The sequence below is a fragment of the Cheilinus undulatus genome, linkage group 20 (genome assembly GCF_018320785.1).
Source record: "Cheilinus undulatus linkage group 20, ASM1832078v1, whole genome shotgun sequence".
NCBI classification, from domain to species: domain Eukaryota; kingdom Metazoa; phylum Chordata; class Actinopteri; order Labriformes; family Labridae; genus Cheilinus; species Cheilinus undulatus.
This window is the reverse complement of record NC_054884.1, coordinates 24,337,804-24,359,231: the sequence shown is the minus strand read 5'-3', so window position 1 is coordinate 24,359,231 and position 21,428 is coordinate 24,337,804. Positions and strand designations below refer to the sequence as shown.

Below are 21,428 nucleotides of genomic sequence, written 5' to 3'. Positions count from 1 at the left end.
TATAATGTTTATGATCTTCAGGCTCTCAGACAGCACTGCATTAAAAACTGACATGAATTTATTCTGGATACCATTGCATGGGCTCAATAACACTTCCAAAAAAAATGTCTGTAAGCATAGTTCATGGTGCCATCCATAATTGCAAGTTAGAGCTGCATCCTGCAAAGAAGAAGGTATATCTGAATACAATCCAGACACGCTGCAGTCTTCTCTTGGCCAAAGTTCATTTAGAATGGATTGAGGCAAAATGGAAAACTGTTCTGTGGTCAGATGAATCAGCATTCAGTTCTATTTTGGAAACCACAGATGCAAGTTCTGCAGACTGAAGAGGAATTCAAAAGCCTGTATCTCTGACGGTATCAGGTTTTCTTAGTGCCTATGGCATGGTCAGCTTGCAAATCTGGAAAGGCACTATCAATGCTGGAAAGTATATTGAGTTTTTAAAGCAACATATTCTCCTATCTAGACAATGTCTCTTTCAGGCAGCAGGACAATGCTACACCACAAACTGTATCCATCACAATGACATGGCTTCACAATAGAGTCTGGGTGCTGAACTTGTCTGCCTGCAATCCAGACCTTTCACCAATAGAAAACATTTAGCACATCATAGATTAAAAAAATCCAGCAAAGAGGATCCAGAACTGTTGAGCAGCTAGAATCCAAAATCAGACAAGAATGGGACAACATTCCTCCCCCAAAACTTTTTGTTTATGCTCTATTGTGAATAAAAATGGGTTTATGGGATTTGCAAATAATTGTATTTTGGATTGTATTACTGAACAAAACAGCAGATTCTCAAAGAAAAGGTGTGTTTTATTAGCAGTTTTTGGTTGCTTTACTTGTACACATTACAAGATTACTTCCATTTAAAAGTAACTTATTACATTTCTTGATAACATATCAAGAGAAATAATGCATTAGAATACTTCTGAGTACTTTTAATCACTTGAAGATTGAATACAATAAAATGTATGGGTGTATACACAGAAACTGAGGCTGATGAGCATCTAGTTCAGAAATATTCAGTCACCATGGAGCAGATGGTGACAGAAAAAAGAAAAGTCATGCTCATCAGCTCATACAGAGAAGAATGCTTTTTAATTAGGAAATTTCATTGTTGTACATACAGGAAATGCACTGATGTAGGCTGCTAACACAGCTAAAAATCCTGAAATGACCCCAGATTTCAGCTGTAAGAGCTCATTCTGTCAGGGGAGCAATACAGTCCATTACTGAGCTCCTTTATATCGTGTGTGTGCACAGATGAGGAGCTGCGGAGTGAGGACGAGCTGGATAAGGAGCTGTTGTGGAATCTCCAGCTGCTCTCTGAGGTGAGAGGAGGATCCATCACGTACCGAGCGCTTCAACACTCAAAAAAAATATTAATCCAGCTCATCTGTTTCATACATCTTTTAGATGTTAAGATGTTATTTGATCTAGGAATGATTGAAAAGGCTGGCACTAGGTTTGGGAAATGCTTGATCCTTTTACAGATCAATTCATAGTAAGAATATTTTAGAGTCAGATGCCATTACCTCACTCCTGAAGAGGGATTTATTGTCTACTGTATCTCAAATGTGTCTTTATGAAGCTCCAGGATCAAATAAAAGACTCACATGTGCAGCTAGAGTGGGGTTTCACCTGTTTAAGATATAGAACAAACATTGCATGAGAAAAAAATGATGACAAAATGGCATTTCTTACAGTGTTCACCCTTTCAGTCATAAATATGAAAGAGCTTTGTCGTTAACCAGAACATATTGATACCCTCTCTGTTTTGTTTTATTGCTCCTGGGAGCTTAACGCGAGTGGGAGTGAGCCAGATGCCTTGATTTATGGGAGAACCTCAATATTTAAGACACAACTCTCCGCTGAATTGCCAGTGTACGTGTATTTGTGTGCGTATTCTTACGTTTGTGTGTGTTGTCTTAGGTTACCCGTGTGGATGGCGAACAGCTGTTAAAATACCGAGAGGACCTGGAGCGGATCCTGTGCGTGTGCGTGCGTCTGCGCTGTAAAAGAGCGTACACGCTCGCCTGCAATCTGCTGGAGCACACGCTCCGCTCGCTGTCCCTCATATATCCCACCGAATACCGCAGCACCCCTGGAGGCTTCAATACTGACCTCCCTATACGGGTAAATACACATGCACATACTCGTGTGCCTCTCTAATGCTGTACCAGTGTTCATTTTAAATTCAGTCTCACTGTTAGGGTGCTCTCACACCTGTAACTTGTTCACTCTTTGCTAATTAAGATAGAATGATACGTTGTTGCTTGGGTTTTTTTAGTGGTCAGTGCAATACTCAAACGTTCACCAAACAATAGACTGCCCTTTTTTTCACATTACAAACTGCTTAGAAGGAACCCTGCATGATCACACAAATTCCCCATATTAGATAGATATCTGTATCTCTTTTGTGTATGCTGGACAAAAAACTCAATAGATATATGCATTTTAACAAAGTTTTAAAAAAATAACTTACCAGGATGCTGCCATGTTTTACTCTGCATTGCATTCTGGGTAATGTGATTTCAGTGGGCTACAGTGGTCCTCTGTCTTTACTATTTTCACACATTAAATCTTTCTATCATGAATATGATTACACTGGTAGGGAAGAAAAAAGTCATAAGCTGATTTTATAGTGCCTGTTTAAGTGCCTGCTGAGAGAGAAAGAGAGAGGCTACCTGGGTGAGCAGTGAGTGCTGGCTGTTGACACCCTCTATGTTACGCTAGTCATGCCTCTTCTGATCCTCTTCATATCCCAATGTCTCACTGATCACCTGAACCCTCTAAACAAGGAGCCCCGTTCACCTTCAATAGCCTTTAAAAACAGGAGATGATGGTAACATACCTCAAACACGATCTGTATGTTAGTTACCTTCGGTTTCCTTCTTTTTTTTCCTTTTTATATATAGAAACTCAGCTTATAAAACAGGGTGTTAAGCATGTAGAGGTTATTAAAAACGACTGGTGTGATTCATGCCATCTGGAGATATTAATAGCAAGCAGAGTCTCTTTATAAATGAAGAAAAACATAAGATAAATCCTGCATAAATCTGTTTCTACATGTTTAACACCATGTTCAATGATGGAGTCTCTGTAGAACTAAAAAATAGATTAAAAACAGTCTGCCTTAGCCTATCACTTGTGTTTGCAGTATGTCGTCATTATTTCCTGTTTTTAAAGCCTATTGAAGATGAATGGGGCTCTTTATGTGCATATAATGAGGGAGAGTGTTTAGGTGAACATTGAGACATTAAAGCTTTAGCAGCGTTAGCTTTGGCAAAAGTAGCTATGCTAACTTGGCTATGTAAGCTACGTAACATAGCTCGTTTAGCTAACGTAGCTAACGAAAGCTTCATTTGCATGGATATCCATTAGCTTTTTGAGCTTTAACTACAGTCCCCTCAAAAAGTATTGGAACGGTTGGCCCAATTCCTTTATTTTCGCCACAGAGTACAAACATTTGGGTTTGACGTGAAAAAGATGAATTTTAGACAATAGATCGAGATTTCAGCTTTATTTCCAGGTGTTTGCATCTTGATCTGATACAACACCTTGAAGATTGCTCAGTTTCAGATTTGGACTTGGCCTTTGGAGACTGTATTTATAGTTGAGAGGTATAAGCAATATAAAAACCAGAGAGCTGTCTATGGGTGAAAAACAAGCGATTGTGAAGCTGAGAGAAGATGAAAAATCAGTCAGAGCCACCGTAAAACATTGGCCATAGCCAGTGCAACCATTAGGAATGTCCTGAAGAAGAAAGAAACCTCTAGTGTACTCAGTAAGAGTTGTGAATGGGTAGACCAAGGAAAACAGCAGCAGTGACAGAAACATTGTGAAAGCTGTAAAGAAAAACCCTAAAACAACTGTTAGTGACATCAGCAACAACCTCTAGAGGACAGGAGTGAAGGTATCACCATCTACTGTTCACAGAAGACTTCATGAACTAAAGTACAGAGGCTACACCAGAAGATGCAAACCACTCATTAGCAAGAAAAACAGGAAGGCCAGGCTGGGATTTGCCAAAAAGTACAAAGATCATTCTCAAACCTTCTGGGACAACGTTTTATAGACTGATGAGACAAAGATGAACCTTTAACTAAGTGATGGAAAGTCTAAAGTCTGGAGAAAGAAAGGATCTGCTCATGACCCCAAACATACAAGCTCATCTGAAACACAGTGGAGGTAATGTCATGGCTTGGGTTTACAAGGCTTCTTCTGGGACGGGCTCATTAATCTTCATTGATGATGTAACACATGATGGTGGCAAAAATTAACTCAGAAGTCTAAAGAAACACTATGTCTACCAATTTAAAGAAAGATGCAACCAAACTGATTAGGAGATCCTTCATCATGCAGCAAGTGAATGACCCAAAACACACTGGCAGAACAACAGAGTTCATCAGGAGCAAGAAGTGGAAGGTTTTAGACTGGCCAAGTCAATCTCCAGACTTGAACCCTATAGAGCATGCATTTTACCTGCTAAAGAGGAGACTGAAGGGAGTAACCCCCAAAAACAAACAACAGCTGAAAGAGGCTGAGGTGAAAGCCTGGAAAAGCATCATAAAAGAAGAATGCAAAAGTTTGGTGTTGGGCACAGGCTTGATGCAGTTATTGCAAGAAAAGGATTTGCAACTAAATATGAAGTCTTGTTCACTTTAATCTATTTTAAATCTATCTGTTCCAATACTCTTGCTCACCTAAAAATCTGGTGTTCTGTTACAAATAATAATATCTCCTAAGGTGTTTATCAGATCAAGACGTAAATACCTGGAAATAAAAGCTGAAATCTTGATCTCTTGTCTCATATTCATCTTTCGATGTCAAACCCAAATGTTTTCAGTCTACAGCAAAAATAAAGGAATTGGGCCAACTGTTCCAATACTTTTGGAGGGAACTGTATGTAGCTACGTTATCCATGTAGCATACACAGCAAATGGAGCTACGTAAGCTATGTTTGTTATGTCAGAATGTTTTCATGGAGGACAAGCTTTTACCCTGAAAGTAGACTGTTTGCTCGGCTTTATTACACATTTAGGTTTTGCAGTTCAGGTTTTTAACTTTTTTATGTCCCAACCCTTACCTAAGCAAACATTTTTAAAGTTTTAGTGTCTACGTATTTCCGTTCTGACAGAGGCAGTGTCTCGCAAAGAGCTGACACTCTTCGCAAAGTTGATCGTCATTCACTGTGATAGCAATTGAGATGTCAGCAACAAGCAGGCTTTAAACCAGTGGTTCTCAACAACAGTTACACTGTTTGCTAACATTTGCTACACTAAAGTTCTGGTTACACAATGCTGCTTAATGTTTCATTTTTCATAGACCAGATTCTGTATTCACAAACGCTGTATAATGTCCTAGCAAAGCTGCTGGATGAAAGTTTAAGAGTTCTATCTCTTGTTTGTGTTTGTATTTGAAGCAGCAGGAGACAAACTGAACAGCTGTATCTCTGTTTACCCAGAGAGAAACGCTGCAAAGGAATATGTTTTAAAACCTTGAAATAATTTAGAGAGCAAGGGAAGTGTGTTTGTGTTTACATGTTGCTGTTTTTCTCTGAGCAGTTTGAAATATTGACTTCTTTTTATCTGCAGTTCATGGTCTCTGATTCTGTGCTTTGCTTGGATTTGATTTCCCTTGAATTTCTTTCTTTATGAAGTCTTTGAGGGGTTATATATACCTTGCATTAGCATCCATTGTGGGCATTCAGATGCCAAATGGTAATCCTTAGCATAGTCAAAGAATATCTGCCAGAAAAAAGATACTTTTTAGTTCTTTCTGTTTTGACCATTGTAAAGTTTCCTCTCTTGAATCCCACTTGATGAGACAGGGTTGTGATTTTTGACACATACAGCTCTGGTGCTGTTGTCTCTTCCAGCTGTTCCACTGGAAAAACTCTGTCTCTCTCTCCAGGACTGGGGCAGAGCTGGAGATGTGGCAGCGTTGGGTGTATGTTGGCACGTGCCCAGTCAAGAGGAGGAGAACTTTGTTTTCCAGCTGCTGTCCCGCCTCCTGCACCCGGAGCTGCAGCGAATCAAGAGCCACGTCTCTGGAGAGCAGCCAATGAGCAGGTGTGCTGCCGTCTCTTCTCTTAGTTTCCCTTTTTTTAAATGTAATTAGGCACAGACACAAACAAAACACAGACACATATAGCTTTTCAGCACTGATAAATGAGATACATGGGCTTGAATTAAAGTAACATCTGTTTTTAGGATTTGGGTGCACTTTTGTTGAAGCTAAACCAGGGGCACAGAGGGAAAAAGTTGTAATTAGTCACTCAAAGTCAGTCAGGTCACTGAAGTTTTATTTATACACCATAACTCAACTCTAAAGGCGAGTCAAAGAGCTTAACATAGCTGAGGAATTGGCAAAAAAAGGTTTAGAAATTAAAAGAACAAGATATTGACGCAAAAAGCAGAATCAAGATGTACTGCCAATACAGCTTACTCAATTTGTCTTAGTGATGTTTGTGAATAATGGTAAAGATTAATATGGAAGAAAAGGAGGAAAGGTAGCAGAAGAAATGCTGCTGTAGAGAAATTTGTTTTGGATAACACTGTCAATTAATTAAAACAACACAAGTGTTCCGACTCTTTGCAACAACACTTGAAATTGAGCTCAGGGTTGCTCACATTTCTCTCGATTGTTGCTGAAATGCTTCTACACCTTGATTGGAGTCCACCTGTGGTATATAAGATTGATTGGACATGATCTGGAAAGGCCTACACCTCTCTATAGAAGGCCTCACAGCCAACAATGCATATCAGAGTGAAAACCAAGCCATGAGGTCAAAGGAACAACCTGCAAAGCTCAGAGACAGGATCCTTGCAAGGCACAGATCTGGGGAAGGCTACAAAAGCCTTCTGCTGCACTGAAGCTTTCCAAGAGCACAATGGCCTCCATAATTCTCAAATGGAAGACGTTCAGCACAACCAGGACTCTTCCAAGAGCTGGTTCCCCAGCTAAACTGATCAATCAGGGTCCTTAGAGTGAGAGGTGACCCTGATGGTCACTCTGACTGAGCTCCAGAGACCCTGTGTGCAGTTCGAACAGGCAAGCGATCACTGCAGCCCTAGACTGAACCTAGACCAAATTTTTTGGCCTTAGTTTTAAATGTTGTGTGTGGAGAAAACCAGGCAGCACTCATCACCTGCTCAATACCATTCCAACAGTGAAGCATGGTGGTGGCAGGCAGCATCATGCTGTAGGGGTGTTATTCAGCAGCAGGGACTGAGAGACTGGTCAGGGTTGAGAAAGCTGAATGGAAAAAAGTATAGAGATATCCTCAATGAAAACCTGTTTAGCAGTGCTCTGGGCCTCAGACTGGGCCAAAGGTTAACCTTCAAATCAGACAATGACCCAAAGCACACAGCCAAGACAACACAGGAGCGACTTAGGGACAACTCTGTGAATGTCCTAGAGTGGTGCAGAGCCCTGCCTTGAACCCTATTTAACATCTCTGGAGAGACCTGAAAATAGCTGCCCATTCAACCTGACTGAGCTTGAGAGGATTTGCTAAAAAGAATAGCAGAAAACCCCCAAATCTAGGTGTGCAAATCTTGTTGCATCATATTCAAAGACTCAGGGAGGAATTAATGCCAAGGGTGCCTGAATTAAGTACTGAGTTAAGGGTCTCAATCCTTATGTCAATTGTAGCATCAGGCTGTAAGAGGACAAAACTGAAAAGTGTAGTTTTTGACACTATCCACTGTAGTATTTTAATAAAATAAACTCTGGATGCCTCTACTGTATTGTGTCCTATGCACTTGTCTATTGATTTATGCATTATAACTTATTTTCCACTGATTGTACCATAATGTCAAGGTCCTTGTTTGTTTAATATCGATACTAAAAAATATCAGAAACAATCAGTGATAAATACAGTATAATATTAGATTGTATAGCAGGAATTAATGCATTTAAAAGAGCTGAAATTAAATCAACCAAGTCAAAGAAAGTTTCAGTGATTTGTAAGTTGCCAAACATCCTACAGAGAAAACAAATGGTTCAAACCTAATGAGAACTACGGGTTGGTTGTTCTGTAACTTTAAAGTTTGTAGTATTTGAGTCCAAAGTATGAAAAGCCCCTTTTTTTTACATGTTCACACTACTCTAAAGAAGCTGTAACGTGAGCTCTGATTCACAGGGAGGAGCTGTTGCAGAGTCTTGCCATCGTGCAGCACTGTCTCCTCGGAGCTGGGAGCATGCTGCCCCCTCTGGATGGACCACACGTACCTGACCTGTGAGTCCTGCAGCTACACACACATATAAAACAACACATTTTCCCGCAGGCTTCTCACGTTTTCCCTGTGCACACTTTGTTTCCCCTCAGCGTGCCCACCATGGTTAATCTGGGGGAGATGAAGCTGCATATAGGCGTTGAATACGGTAAGAAAAAATAAACACAAATTAGCAGCTGCACATCCACAAGCGGCAGCTCCATCAGTTTCAGCATGCGATAAGGCTGCTCATTTTGCATTCTGTGTCCATACGGGACGTCTGTGTGTCTCCTCCCCTCCAGATGATTCACGGGAGAACTACAGAGAGTCCATCTGCCAAACCATGAGACTGCTGCTACGTGAGTGAAGACGTTAACTCCAAAACACTCCAAACTCCTCTCCGTTTGAGATGTGAAGCACAATTAATCTCTTTCCGCTCCTCTCCTTCCAGATCACATCCTAGAGCACTCCGAGGATGACACAAAGTCGCTCTTTGTCATCATTAAGGTGTCCGGCCCTTGTGATTTTTCTATTATTCATGTCTGGGATGTTATTATTGTATCCTGCGGTAGGCCGGCTAAAGGTCTCACAGCAGCCTTTGTGTGTTTCTGTCTGACTACAGATCATCAGTGACCTCATGCTTTTCCGAGGCACTCACAAGAAGGAGTTTGACTCACGCTGGAAGAGCTTCACTCTTGTTAAGAAGTCGATGGAAAACAGAGTGGGTTTTGAAAAGTGATTGTTGTCACTTTAAATTTATCTCTTAAGGGCTGATTTTCATAAAGTATTTCTGCTTTAACTTTACAGCTTCTTGGGAAAAAGCAGCACATCAGAGCACTGCTCATTGACCGGGTTCTTCTCCAACATGAGGTTAGCTAAATCACATGCACATTTAGAGACAGAGTTGCAAAATTTAAGACTTACTGATGGCTTCAAGTCTAATATTTGGGTAAGGGGTCACCACAGCTTTTGCTTTTCTAAAATCAACATGTTAGGGCTGATGTAGCATCAGTAGGCTGTTTCAGTCCCTGCTCCTGCAGTATACACATTAAGTGTCATTGGGCAAGACACTGAACAACAAATTGTCCCTTGGGCAGAATAGCCAGCAGTAATTGACTGAGTACAAATGAGATAAGTTAATACTGTTGGGCACTTTGAAAGCATCCTCGATCACCAGTGTGTGAATGGGTGAATGAGGAAGCTTGTCACCAGTAAGAAAAGCCATTGAAAAACATGGTTTATTTCAGAATCTGTGGGCAACGGCAGATTGACTCAATAAGATGTTTAATAGAATAACAACAATCACTTTGAGTTTGACATATTTAGTACATGCTGGAAAGGACAGGTTGAGGATGTCCAGATTGTAAATAAAAATTCAAAATCTGTGGGCAAAATGGGTCTCCTTCATGGAAAAGACACAGAAAAATATTAGGAACACTTTGGATTGATAAAAAAACACAGAGTGTACCTGTCAATGGATAAAGAAAACAACAGTAAGTCTGCTTTCTCTGACTGAATAGCAACATCTTAAAACTCCAAGAATATCTCCCTGGAAAAGTGTTGAATTTTTAACTGTTTCCCTTTCTCTTTTTTTAATGTATTCAGTTTATTTTTTCTTCACATTTTGGTTTCATACATCCCTGTTCTGAAAAAGAGAAAAAAAGGAGTATTGAGGTTTTGCTGCATTTAAAATGGATCAATCTTGTTAAGACTGTTCTGTAACCAAGATGTTCAGCAATGAATACAGACATTGAATGTATTTATATATGTACTGCAATACTCTGAAAAAAAAAAATCAAAATCTGTTGGTAAAGGACTTGATTTAGTATTTTACGCATTAGTTTGTTTGAATTTCATGTAGATCTGGCCTTGAGCATTTCAGCAAGTGTTAGCTGTATGCAGGGAAACAGTCTAAAAAAAGTTTAATTTACTAATGTCTTAAGAAACTATACAGTATGTTACAGTTCAGCACAATAGGAAATAATAGAATACAAATAATGCAAAACAGTATGGTACAGTGCTATAGGAAATGATGTGATACAATATGATACAGCACAATTTTAAAATTGTGTTACAATATGATACCATACATCACAATCCAATCAACAGAGTACAATACACTACAATATGATAGTACAGAATAAGATACAAAAAAAGGATCGAATACAATAGGACACCAAAGGTTACAATATGATAGGATATATTATGTAATATGATAGGATATAATATGATAGGATATATAAGGATACAATTAAATTTGATACAGAATTATATGATACACTGTATACCATTCAAGAGGAAAGAATACCATATGTTACAATTTAACACAACTCTAATATATATTATGATATAATACTATACATAACAACCCAATTGATTGGATACAATAGGATACCATAGGTCACTGGTCATTAACTGGAGGCCCAGAGGCCACATCAGGCCCCCCATGGCTTCCCATCCGGCCACCATAGAATTATTAAATTCAGAAAAGGAAAAAAATGCATGCCATTGTTTAACTTTTCACCTTGAAGTACAACTAAAACCTTCAACCTAGCAACTTATGAAAAAAGAAACACACAGGTATTTTAAGTCTGTAATTTGCCATGGTAAAAGCATAGTTATCATTGTTATCTTGATTAAAGCTGCTGTTTTTTGTATCAATATTTCACATAAGGCTCTTTGAGAGTGCAGTTTCCCTTTCTGAGGATCTTCACAAAAGATCTGTTTCCTACGAGGGTTTTTGACCATTCACGGCAACAAATTTGTATCAACTTAGTGATAGTCATCATGAAAGCTCCAGAAATATGTGGCCTAACGATCTCATTCGCCCCCTTGTGGCTGGCTCCAGTGTAGGTGAGAGGGACTGATCTTGCTGTTAATGGCTTGAAATTTCATTCATTTTGGAAGGATAAAAACAATATTTTTTACAAGGATATGTTAATTAGAACAAAATGTGGATTTTATTTTAGTTTATTACAGTGTCTGGCCCCCACAGCATCTGTCAAGAAAAACCTGGCCCTTGTGCCTGTGGAGTTGATGCCCCCTGCCATAGGTTACTGTAGGATGTTATCATTAGAACATGACACGATATATACAATGATATATACTATGGGCTATAAAACAATAAGACAGATGGCAGTACGGTACAGCAGAGGATATGTTGCAATATGATGGGATTTGACATGATGTGACAGAATACAATTGATAGGATACAATATAATGGAATAGAATAGGCTACAATACAACCAAATATAAAATGTTATGATACAATATCTTCTATGTAAGCAAAATATAGAAAATATTTAATGAACAACTCTGTTCAACAGCAAACTGTGACTCTGCACACACACTTAGTGCAGGGTCACTGATGTAGCTGTAACTAACAAGCACATGAAATAAACTGTGTCCTGTTATTCTCAGTGAGAAGCCTGTGGTTTTATAATGCTCTAAAATTGCCTTTCTGTGTGAGTAGATGAGGAAGCTGGTGGTGGACGGCACTGAATATAAAGTGGTTCATCAGGAGCTGCTCTGTAATCTGCTGCAGCTTTCAACCAGCACTTACAGCCAGGTAAGACTGACACGACACACCGCCTAAATTAACAAGAACATTTCAATCACAGCATCTGCTGCTGCCCATTTACCTGATGCTGCGAATGGAAATATATGTTAAAATTAATGAAGGATTTATGTTTATGCATCTGTTCATGTGTTTGCATGTGTGTTAATGTGCATGTGTGTGCGTAGGTACGCAGCAGGGCCCAGAACGTGCTGATGGCCGCTTTGGGAACATTTAGCTTCTCCTACAGAGACCTTATTCCCCGAATTGTCCAACTGCTCTCCCCACAACAAACTAGCAGCTCACAGCAGCAGTTTAAGGTAACTAAAACACAAACACACACAGATTCAACATAAATACATCGCTTACCCTGTGGTTACCCATAACAGTCACTGTCCATGGTGCTGAAACATAAAAGAAGTCTGACAGTGACTCTTTAATCTCTACGTATCTGACAGCTTTATTGACTTCTTAGGCTTGAGTTTGTTGGTTGCTTTCCTTTGTGTTATTTAACTTTCTGAATTTACAGCCATTTATCTCCTTTTTTTACCATTAGAATGTCAATGTGTGGCACCAGCAAACCAATAAGTGTACTAGATGAGTAAAGACAGCAATGTACTGCCAAATCACTATTTAGTTTTAATCCTGTTTCCATAAAAAAATAATAGGAGAAAAAAAAGTTTTCCCTTGTTTTTAGATTTTACTTTTACTGAGATTTGTCCTTCAAATTTTGAGTACTGCCACGTTTCTTGTTGTGTGATGGATCCGGTAACTAATTCAGACAAAGCAAATAACTGTGAATAACTGTGCATCTTTATCTTGTTTGTATTTGTGTGTTTGTGTGTCTGTCTTTGTGTATTTGTGTATGTTTGTGTTGTTCAGGGCGCTCTGTACTGCCTGCTGAGTGTGCACAGCGGTTTCTGTCTGGCCAGCAGAGACTGGGACTGTGTTGGGTTGGTGTGGCCCGCTCTGGTCCGCTGCGGTCTCTCTCCCACCATGACCCTTGACGAGCCCTCTATTGGCCGACTCCTGGATGACGTCACTGACAGGATCCACCGCCAGCATGACACTATCGGGATCTATTTTACTGTGAGAAAATCTGTTTTTATGAGCCAAGAAACCATCCTCATTTGAAGGATGTGAGCTAATTTCTCCTGTGTTTTCTCTCCTTTTTAAGGTATCTGAAGGTTGTGTGGAGGTAGCCAATCGTATCGCTCAGTCTGAGAATCCCACCCCTTGTTTAGAGGCACCATCTGTAGAGGAGCTGAAAGAGGGGCTTCAGCGCCAGCGAATCAGGAACGTGGTTGCAGCGAGGTGAGAATATAAACTGCTGCTGATGTTTTATCTCCATTCATGCACTTTTAAAGCAGTCTGAGTTTTCCTCAAGGTTGCAGAGGAGCAGATGAACCAACTAAGCTCATAATTTTTTCACTTTTAAAGCCTTTAATACTTGTAGCAGTTGTAGTAATAGTACACATAAATACATTTTTTTTTTCTCCTGTGCAGAAAATATGAGAAGCTGGTCAATGATCTCTTGGACTGCCTTGAAGACAGAGACCTGTAAGTTTTTCTCACCTACCCTTTATCAAATATTCATGCATGCACTTGGTCTTTCACTGTGCAAGCAATTCTTTATTTACTGTGTTAAAACTTAAGATACATTCATCCTACAGCTTCTAAGCAGTGATTAAAGCCTGTTCTCTTACGGAGAATAGGGTTTAAAACATTATATTAATGGATTTTATATACAAGACTCAACACAGATGTTTAGATTCTTCCTTCAACAGAAGTACTTGTTGATACCAGAGGTATTTATTTGCTCATCTGTCTCTTTTTGTTTTAGGCCGTGGAAGTTTGAACACATGGCCACAGACTTGTTGTCTCTCCAGCTGAGAGAAGATCACCCTCTGCCCCCCGATGCTGTCCTTTTCTTCACACAGAGCCTCGTACACGACTCCATCAGCATCCGCAAGGTGTGCACCCATGTGCTTTTTTCTGCTGTTCCTTCACCTGAGACTACTGTAGATTCTGTTTGCAGAAAGAAGAAAAAAATACCAGAACAGACTGCTCTTTAGCTGCAGGAGATGCACTTTGCGGTTGTACTCAATCACTGTGCATATTTCTCTCCTGTAGGTGGCGATCTTAGCACTGGCCGGTATCCTGAAACAACTGAAGCAACCAACAAAGAAAGAAACTGTGAAGCCGTCAGATATCAGTGAGTATGGCAGGCTGTTCTGTCCTCCTGTCATTCTATGTTAATTAGCGCATGTCTAACTGGGCAGATTATAAAGAAGTTGGTCTGAAAAGCTCATAATGGAGAGAAAGAGAGACAGAAAGCCTGTGATGTGTTCCTCTGTGTCCCTTCAGAAAGGAACTGCTTTGAGAAAGGGCTAAAATGGAGCCATTACAAAGAAGTGCAAGGACCTTTTTCTAAATGTGAATATTTTGAAGACTTTTTGTCACAGTTATTATTTATTCACTTTTTGGTCCTCAAGAGAAGACCGAGCCTTGTGCCCTGCCTGAGATCTTATACGACCCCCATAGGGGATCCCAAGCTCCAGTTTGTGAACCAGTGTTATAGGGACTAGGGAATAGGAAGTGTGTGATTTCAGACCCTAACCTTAGACTCTGCAGAACTAACTTAAATCAAATCATTATGAGAAATATAAAAGAGACAGGAACAATAGATAAGAAGAAAAGTCGCTATGGACACAGCTTCAACAATAGCTTACAATGAACAGTTTTTCTTTGTAGGAGTATGTAGAAGTCTGTGTTTTTTGGCTTATATTTCATCACATATTGTTCTTCAAGGTTGTGTTCTTCTTCAGTAATATTTTTAATGCTCTGTTTCTCCTACTTTTACTGTCTGAGCTACCTTCAGTTACTCTATGTATGAATGGTGCTCTGAATAAACTTGAATGCCTTGGTTGGCATTCAACATGTGATTCTCCTCTAGAGCCCCACTATTATTCTTAGTGTTAATTATCAAATTTATTTCACGCATTTCCAGGTGGTTTAGTGGATCCAGAGGACTTGTGTGTTGGTGATCGTGAGGGGAACCGCTGGCTCCAGTATGACAGCAACAACCTCCCTGTGAGTCAGGAACAGTGGGACTCTCTGCACTTTGTGGAGAAAACACACTTGGGCTACTACACGTTTCCGAGGTAAGGAGAAGGACGGCTGAGTAGATTTAGAAACTGAAAGGCTGATTAACTGCCTGCTTGGACGGAGCTAAGTAGCTGATTGACTTAACTGCCGGGGTGATTTGATGCTTCTCTTTGCGGCTAACTTTACATCTGACTGGCTGATCTGTGACTGATCTAGGCAGCTGGATAACTAGCAGGGTGTCGAAGTGACTGCCTATCACGGCCTGGCCTAGATAAAGCTGACTGAACGGCTTACTGTTTGGCCTAGATAGAAGAATTGATGTATGGGTGGAGGGCTTGCTGACTAACAGACTTTTTAATCATTCATTTATCCCCACTGCTTATTTGAAGCCAAAGTGTCTGTCTACATTTTCTCTGTTTGTTGTTATCTATAAATCACAGCCGCCTCCTCTTTGTCTCCCGCTCCTCTTTAGAGAAATGATGATCTATGCAGCTTCTGAAAAGTCAAAAGATGACCTGCAGTATGAGGAGATGAGCGAGGTGCGTGCTCACACACGAAAACATCCCTCTTCTGCCTGAGAATTGCTATAATTACAGTTTGTTGTTTGTCTGATTTGTCACTCAGGGTGAAAAGATCATCTTTGAATATTTCTCCGACCCAGAGTTTATCGACCAGCTCATAGAGTTCCTCTCTCTGGAGGATCGGAAAGGAAAAGACAGCTTCAACCCGCGACGCTTCTGCCTCTTCAAGGTACAATTTAAACTCTCAGCCTCTATCGATCCAGCGAACCTTTAACAAAGAAGTGACACAGCGTACCACCGCTTGCCGAGGCTGAATTGAGCTGCATAGAGGTGGAATTTGTGTCATCAGCTCCTGTGATTCATTGTTACCCATCAGGCTGCTGACACTTTCCGTGCTTCGAACGAATGACTGTAATCTGTCTTTCTGTGGTGTAAAAAAAAGAAAACAGTTCCTCCGCATCCAACAAACCTCTCTGCTTGATTGACAGGGGCTGTTTCGTAACTATGGTGACGTGTTCCTACCGTTACTATGGCCTCACCTGGAGCAGCTCGCCAGCGATCCCCATGAGAGCTCGCAGCGCTGCGTGTGTGAGATTACTGCAGGACTAATCAGGGGTAGCAAACTCTGGAGTTTCAGCCAGGTACACACACACAAACACACACTGCACTACTTTTTGATAAGAAAAGTCAATATTAATAAAAACTTTCATTATTGTGTGCGTGTTTGGTCAGGTGGACAGGCTGTGGAAGCTTTTGTGCCCTCTGATCAGAACAGCTTTGACCAACATCACAGTGGAGACGTACACAGACTGGGGCACCTGCATCGCCACCGCCTGCGTGAGTGTCCCACACAACATACAACATAGAAGAACACAGGTTTACCCTTGTAATGTGCTGGAGATCAGGTTTTTAAAATCAATAAAACAAACATTTGAGTGAAAATTGGATTTTGAAAAACACAGTTTTAGCACAAACAATCTTCACAGTCTTTACTAATGTGTGTGGCTATCAGAGCACTACAGCAGCCTCTTTCTGTAAAGGTTTGTTAAAAACAAACTAAATGGTGATCATGAAGTGTTCTTAAACAATGTTGATCCTTACTCCTCTAAGTTCTCTGCAGTCATGTGATCCTGATGGTGCATGTATGTCTGTTGGGGGGAGGTATCGGCGAACAGCCACAAGGAATGAATGGGAACGGGGCTCTAAATGGACATGTGTGCTGCAACTATCGTCAAATTTTTTTTTACGTGCATTGAGTACAAGCCCTACACTTAACAAAACAGTGTTTTTTTCCACAATTTAACCGATTTATCTGATATAGAGGCAATTGATATCATGACTACTCAGTCCTGCAGATCTCCTAGTGTCTGACAAGAGTCACGAGGAGTCATGTACTGAGCTAAGAGGCTAGCTGAGCCCCTTTTAACATACGAAATATTTATTGATTTATTCATTATTAAAACTGTGACATACTATCAATTGAGTAGATCTTGTGGGGTGAGCAATGCCACATTGATGAACAAGCTTATGCTATGAAGTGGCTCTGTAATGTTTGCCACTGTAGATAGCTCCTGTTTGAGTGCCAGTTTTCCTTTCTCCAGTTTTTGTTGTTATTTAATCCACATTTAAGCCAAACTTTTCCCAAATGAAGAGCAGTTTTGAAGTCTGACAAACAGCTCTACTGAGCTAAGCCAAATGATCTGGATCTCTTAAAAGAGATGGATTTACTGTCATAATGAGAAGGGCTAGATGGACATCAGCTGTGGAAACAATCAGGGCAAACCTTGGCAAAACTGTACTGAACTAAACTGGATGGCTTTTAGAAAACCATACATGAGGGGGTGCTCGTCAAGGCTTTTGACGTAGGCTTTTTTAAATTCCTGCCTGCTGCCAAATCACCATGAGTTTTGGGGTGTTTTTTATCCTTTTTTGCCACTTTCGGGACATAAAAGTAGCTGAAGAATAAAGGTTTTTATCTTCATACTCTGTACACTTGGCGTGGTCATGAAGAGTTCAAAACATGGCCTTTATGGTCGTGTTTCTCTTTGCAGCAATCACTTCTTGCCCCCCAAGGGGAGTTCTCTGCAAATAACATATATGCAACAACCCTCTTTTTTACCATTTAGCATTTGAACCATGAAAGGAAAAGGGTCTGGCTTCCTTCAGCGACCTCCATTTCAGTCGGAAATGTGGAAGTCTTTTAAATCTTGTTAAGAAGTTTAACATAACAAATTATGTCTTATTCAGATATTTCAAGCTGTGCAACTTTGCAAGAAATCGCTTTACTTTCTTCCCTGAATTGCCATATGAAACAGTATTAAGGAAAATGTGGGTTTTATCTGATTAAATAAAGGTTAAATTAAATTAAATTAAATTAAATGTCCATCATTTTATTTGTTGTTGTTCCTGTACACTTTATGGACATAAGTATTCAAATGCCAGACAATTAAACCAACAGGGACTGTGATGCCATTTACAGTCCCTTTCGTAACTATAACAGCCTCCACTCTTCTTGGAAGGCTTTCCACAAGAGTAAATCAGTAAAAACTCGTGCTCCTTTCGTATAAGAGATAATAGTAATATTAACAAAACTATGATTGCAACAGGGATTGTTCTCTTGGTTTATATTGAGAGTAAAGGTTACAGCTAGGAAATTGTACATGATGCTAACTAGAAATAATAGCCCTAGAAAATAAACTCCTTTTTCACATTCTCCATTGCCAACAGGAAGGCCGGGACCCCCGTAAACTCCACTGGCTGTTTGAGTTGCTGATGGAGAGCCCCCTCAGCGGAGAGGGCGGCTCATTCAGGGATGCCAGGTATGTGTCTGTGTGTCCGTGTGCATGAATAACCGCGCACACAGAGTATATGTTTGTATCTCGCAGCATTTCTGAGGTTTCTGATTTCAGGCTGCAGTGGTAACCTGAGCTGACGTGCCGCAATAACACAACGACCCCCTCCTCTCTCTCTCTCTCTCTCTCTCTCTCTCTGTTTGTCAGTTTGCTGTATGTGCTTCAGGGAGGTCTGGCCCAGCAGCAGTGGAGAGTTTCTGAGCTGCTGCACCGGCTGCTGGCGTACCTGGAGCCCAAACTCACCCAAGTGTATAAGAATGTCAGGGAGCGCATTGGAAGGTACCAAATTAACTCTGTGTTATCTCTTCTGGATTAAATAATCAAGGTTAAAAAGGTTAAACTAATTAGCTTGTGTGCAATGTTTGGACTTTTAAATCCTGAGCTTCTTTATCGCCACGTCTGTCTCAACCCTTTCTTTCCTTCTTTTCCTCCCTCTCCTCCTCCTCCTCCTCCTCCCTTTCTGTCCCCCTCTCCCTCTCTCCAGTGTCCTGACCTATATCTTTATGATAGACGTGGCTCTGCCCCACACTGCGCCCACCTCCTCCCCCCACGTGGCAGAGTTTGTCACCCGGGTCCTGGAGCGGCTCAAGCCCCTCACGTCGGAGCCGGAGATCCACAACCACGTCCACGAGGAGAACACCCAGGAGACGGACGAGCGCACCCAGGCTGTCAAACTGCTCAAGACAGGTCAGAATGTAGATGCAAGCATGTAAACTGACATGGCGTAGGGCGGGGAAAGACTGTAGGGAAGAAAAATATATATATACACCAGGACAGCTTGTTCTCTTGATGAAATGGACCGACACACTGAAGTCAGAAGAAACAAGCTAGAAGCTGTGATCTTTTATTGATTTCACCTTTAAAATCTACTTTAAAAGGTAGCAAGGTGTCGATGAAGAGGAGTTTCAAGGGCGTGTGTTCAAACCTTTCATTAAAAAAAGTTATGGAGGGAGTCTCAGTCAATATTTGGAGGCTGTCTCTAATATTAACATTTGTAGAGACTACACACATAGAGACTGCCACTCTTCAGCCTAGCCACTCTGTAAACCTCAGCTGATGTTTTAAGTGTGAGAGAGGCCCCACATATGGTGTGAAATAATCATAGATTTAACAGTTTTGTTAATAGAGAGCACTGATATGACTAAAACAGCACACCACACACTAACGGATCCCCTGGGGTGGTTTTAGTCATTTGGAGGCCCCAGGCAAAGAGTAATATGAGGCCCTTCTCCATCATAGCTAGTGAAGAAAAACATTTTTAAGCATTTCTTCAGTCTCCATACGTCAGTAATTTAACATGTCTTGAGGCAAGGAGTAACTTAAAGAAATAATAGAAAATAATCCTTAATGGAGGCTGGATCCTGTTACTTGCAAGTCTGAGGAAGAGTGAGTTGGCCTGAAACATCTCTCACTGTTCAAAACTTAAAATTCTCTAACAGGAATCTTCTAGTGTGCTGACCTTTTTTATACTTAAAGAAATAAACAATATAATGCACACTACAGTTAATCTGTTTTACCATACAGTAATCCTTAATTTTTCTGATTTTGATTTTCTTTTGTTGCTTGAAAGTCAGACACAGTGAGGCTTTTTGAGGGTCCAGGGTAAATTCCCAGGGAACTGATTGGACAGTTAAACTCTATTATGCGTAGGGTTAGTAACTTTACACACTGGAAGCATCTCTAGAGCATCTCTAGTGTCTAGAGGATTGGGCAAAGCAGCAGATCCCTCGTCAGTTTGAGACAAGAGAACAGAGATCACAGGAAACTGCGAGTTAACCCAAGAATAAGATGTCAACAGTAGATTTTTTGCCTTTTTGGGGTTGATTTCTAGTTCATTTTGACATGATTCCATGATTTTATTGCTTCTGCCATGGACTATGAGGTTTTAAAAGGTCAATTTTTTTTTACAAAGGATCTGTGGTTTCATGTAAAATCTGTCGTCTTTATCTCGAAAAGTTTACTTTTCCTCATCAGTGGCACCATTTTTTCCGTGACCCACTGACCTCCCGATGGTCTTTTGCTTGTGTTCAAGCATGAGACGTAATGTTGATATAGTTATGAATTTTGATCAGATGTCCGTGCACTGTGTTGTATATGAAGTAAATCGGATACTTTTCATGTTTCCTAGCCGTGTGCATCTGCTCTATGTGGGTTGACCTAGTTTGGCAGCAGCCAGCAACAAAAATAGACTTGCAGAGTATGTCCTACGAGATACAAGATTTGCTATAGGCTACGCTCATCCCGGTTGCTTGTGCACCTTTCCTTACCACACTTTTCTTTTGCTTGGCTATCCATGGGGCTTCCCTCCACACAACAGGATATCTCATTGTGTAACTGTTATTTATAACCATTACTTAACCAGGAGTTTTCCCATTGAGATACAAAAATCGCTTTTGCAAGGAATTCTTGGTCAAGACAGTAGCATATGAAGTTTAATTCTAAGGATAAGAACCTCACCATGAAAAACAAAGGTTACATCAATCAGCTAATCAGCAAATTCCAGCAGTAAAACAGGTGCACCCTCTGATCAAATGCTCTTTAGTTTTGGTTTTATAATCTTCCAACCTAACACGATGCTCAGGATTAAAGTGACCTTGCGGCTCAGACCGAAACAAAGGAGCAAAAACATTGAAAGCTCTTTTCAAAGACGGAAGGAATTGAAGGAATTTCATACATGATGAATCCATGAAGTTGAAGGTTACTGCTACCACCAGATTTAGGAGTCGGAAGAGAGCATAAAAAAGGAGGCACTTCAAAGAAAGATTTACCAATGTCCCATCCTTCTTTTGAAGAAGGGAGACTAACCAACTTTATCATATAACACCGAGGATGCATGTGAAAACCCAAACCAGAGTTGGAGACAGTGCTGCCCAAAAGTTCCTCTGAACAGATCAGATCATTATTAACACACCTCACACCACAGGGTAATCTGACAAGATCATCTTAAAGTACAGCAGAGGAGGACTAACACACAAAGAACAAAGAGTACAGACAGGAGTCTTGATTCAAATTATTCTTATTAGAGCATGCAGACAGAAGTTAATAATATTTAGCCCAGTATGTGCTAGTAAAGATAATTTCATAATTAAAGATGGTTTCCTAACATCTGCCCTTCCTCTTAAAGGTCACTAATGTTTGAAGGTTACAATTTATAAACACTGTTTTC

General features: G+C 40.4%; 1 protein-coding gene across 2 annotated transcripts in view; it reads left to right on the top strand.

Moving 5' to 3' along the window:
• psme4b (proteasome activator subunit 4b) overlaps positions 1 to 21,428 on the top strand; it is a 66,664-nt gene that overhangs the window by 28,600 nt on the left and 16,636 nt on the right. For both annotated transcript variants that reach the window (XM_041815021.1, XM_041815020.1), the window contains 24 exons: positions 1,267 to 1,334; positions 1,936 to 2,139; positions 5,920 to 6,077; positions 8,153 to 8,248; positions 8,339 to 8,394; positions 8,528 to 8,584; positions 8,677 to 8,732; positions 8,848 to 8,946; positions 9,033 to 9,095; positions 11,698 to 11,793; positions 11,970 to 12,101; positions 12,664 to 12,870; positions 12,959 to 13,095; positions 13,288 to 13,341; positions 13,625 to 13,754; positions 13,915 to 13,996; positions 14,792 to 14,945; positions 15,362 to 15,428; positions 15,514 to 15,639; positions 15,899 to 16,051; positions 16,143 to 16,247; positions 18,138 to 18,229; positions 18,410 to 18,541; positions 18,747 to 18,949. In XM_041815021.1, the coding sequence (XP_041670955.1) occupies positions 1,267 to 1,334; positions 1,936 to 2,139; positions 5,920 to 6,077; positions 8,153 to 8,248; positions 8,339 to 8,394; positions 8,528 to 8,584; positions 8,677 to 8,732; positions 8,848 to 8,946; positions 9,033 to 9,095; positions 11,698 to 11,793; positions 11,970 to 12,101; positions 12,664 to 12,870; positions 12,959 to 13,095; positions 13,288 to 13,341; positions 13,625 to 13,754; positions 13,915 to 13,996; positions 14,792 to 14,945; positions 15,362 to 15,428; positions 15,514 to 15,639; positions 15,899 to 16,051; positions 16,143 to 16,247; positions 18,138 to 18,229; positions 18,410 to 18,541; positions 18,747 to 18,949 (2,727 nt within the window). The remainder of the gene's footprint in view (positions 1 to 1,266; positions 1,335 to 1,935; positions 2,140 to 5,919; positions 6,078 to 8,152; positions 8,249 to 8,338; positions 8,395 to 8,527; positions 8,585 to 8,676; positions 8,733 to 8,847; positions 8,947 to 9,032; positions 9,096 to 11,697; positions 11,794 to 11,969; positions 12,102 to 12,663; positions 12,871 to 12,958; positions 13,096 to 13,287; positions 13,342 to 13,624; positions 13,755 to 13,914; positions 13,997 to 14,791; positions 14,946 to 15,361; positions 15,429 to 15,513; positions 15,640 to 15,898; positions 16,052 to 16,142; positions 16,248 to 18,137; positions 18,230 to 18,409; positions 18,542 to 18,746; positions 18,950 to 21,428) is intronic.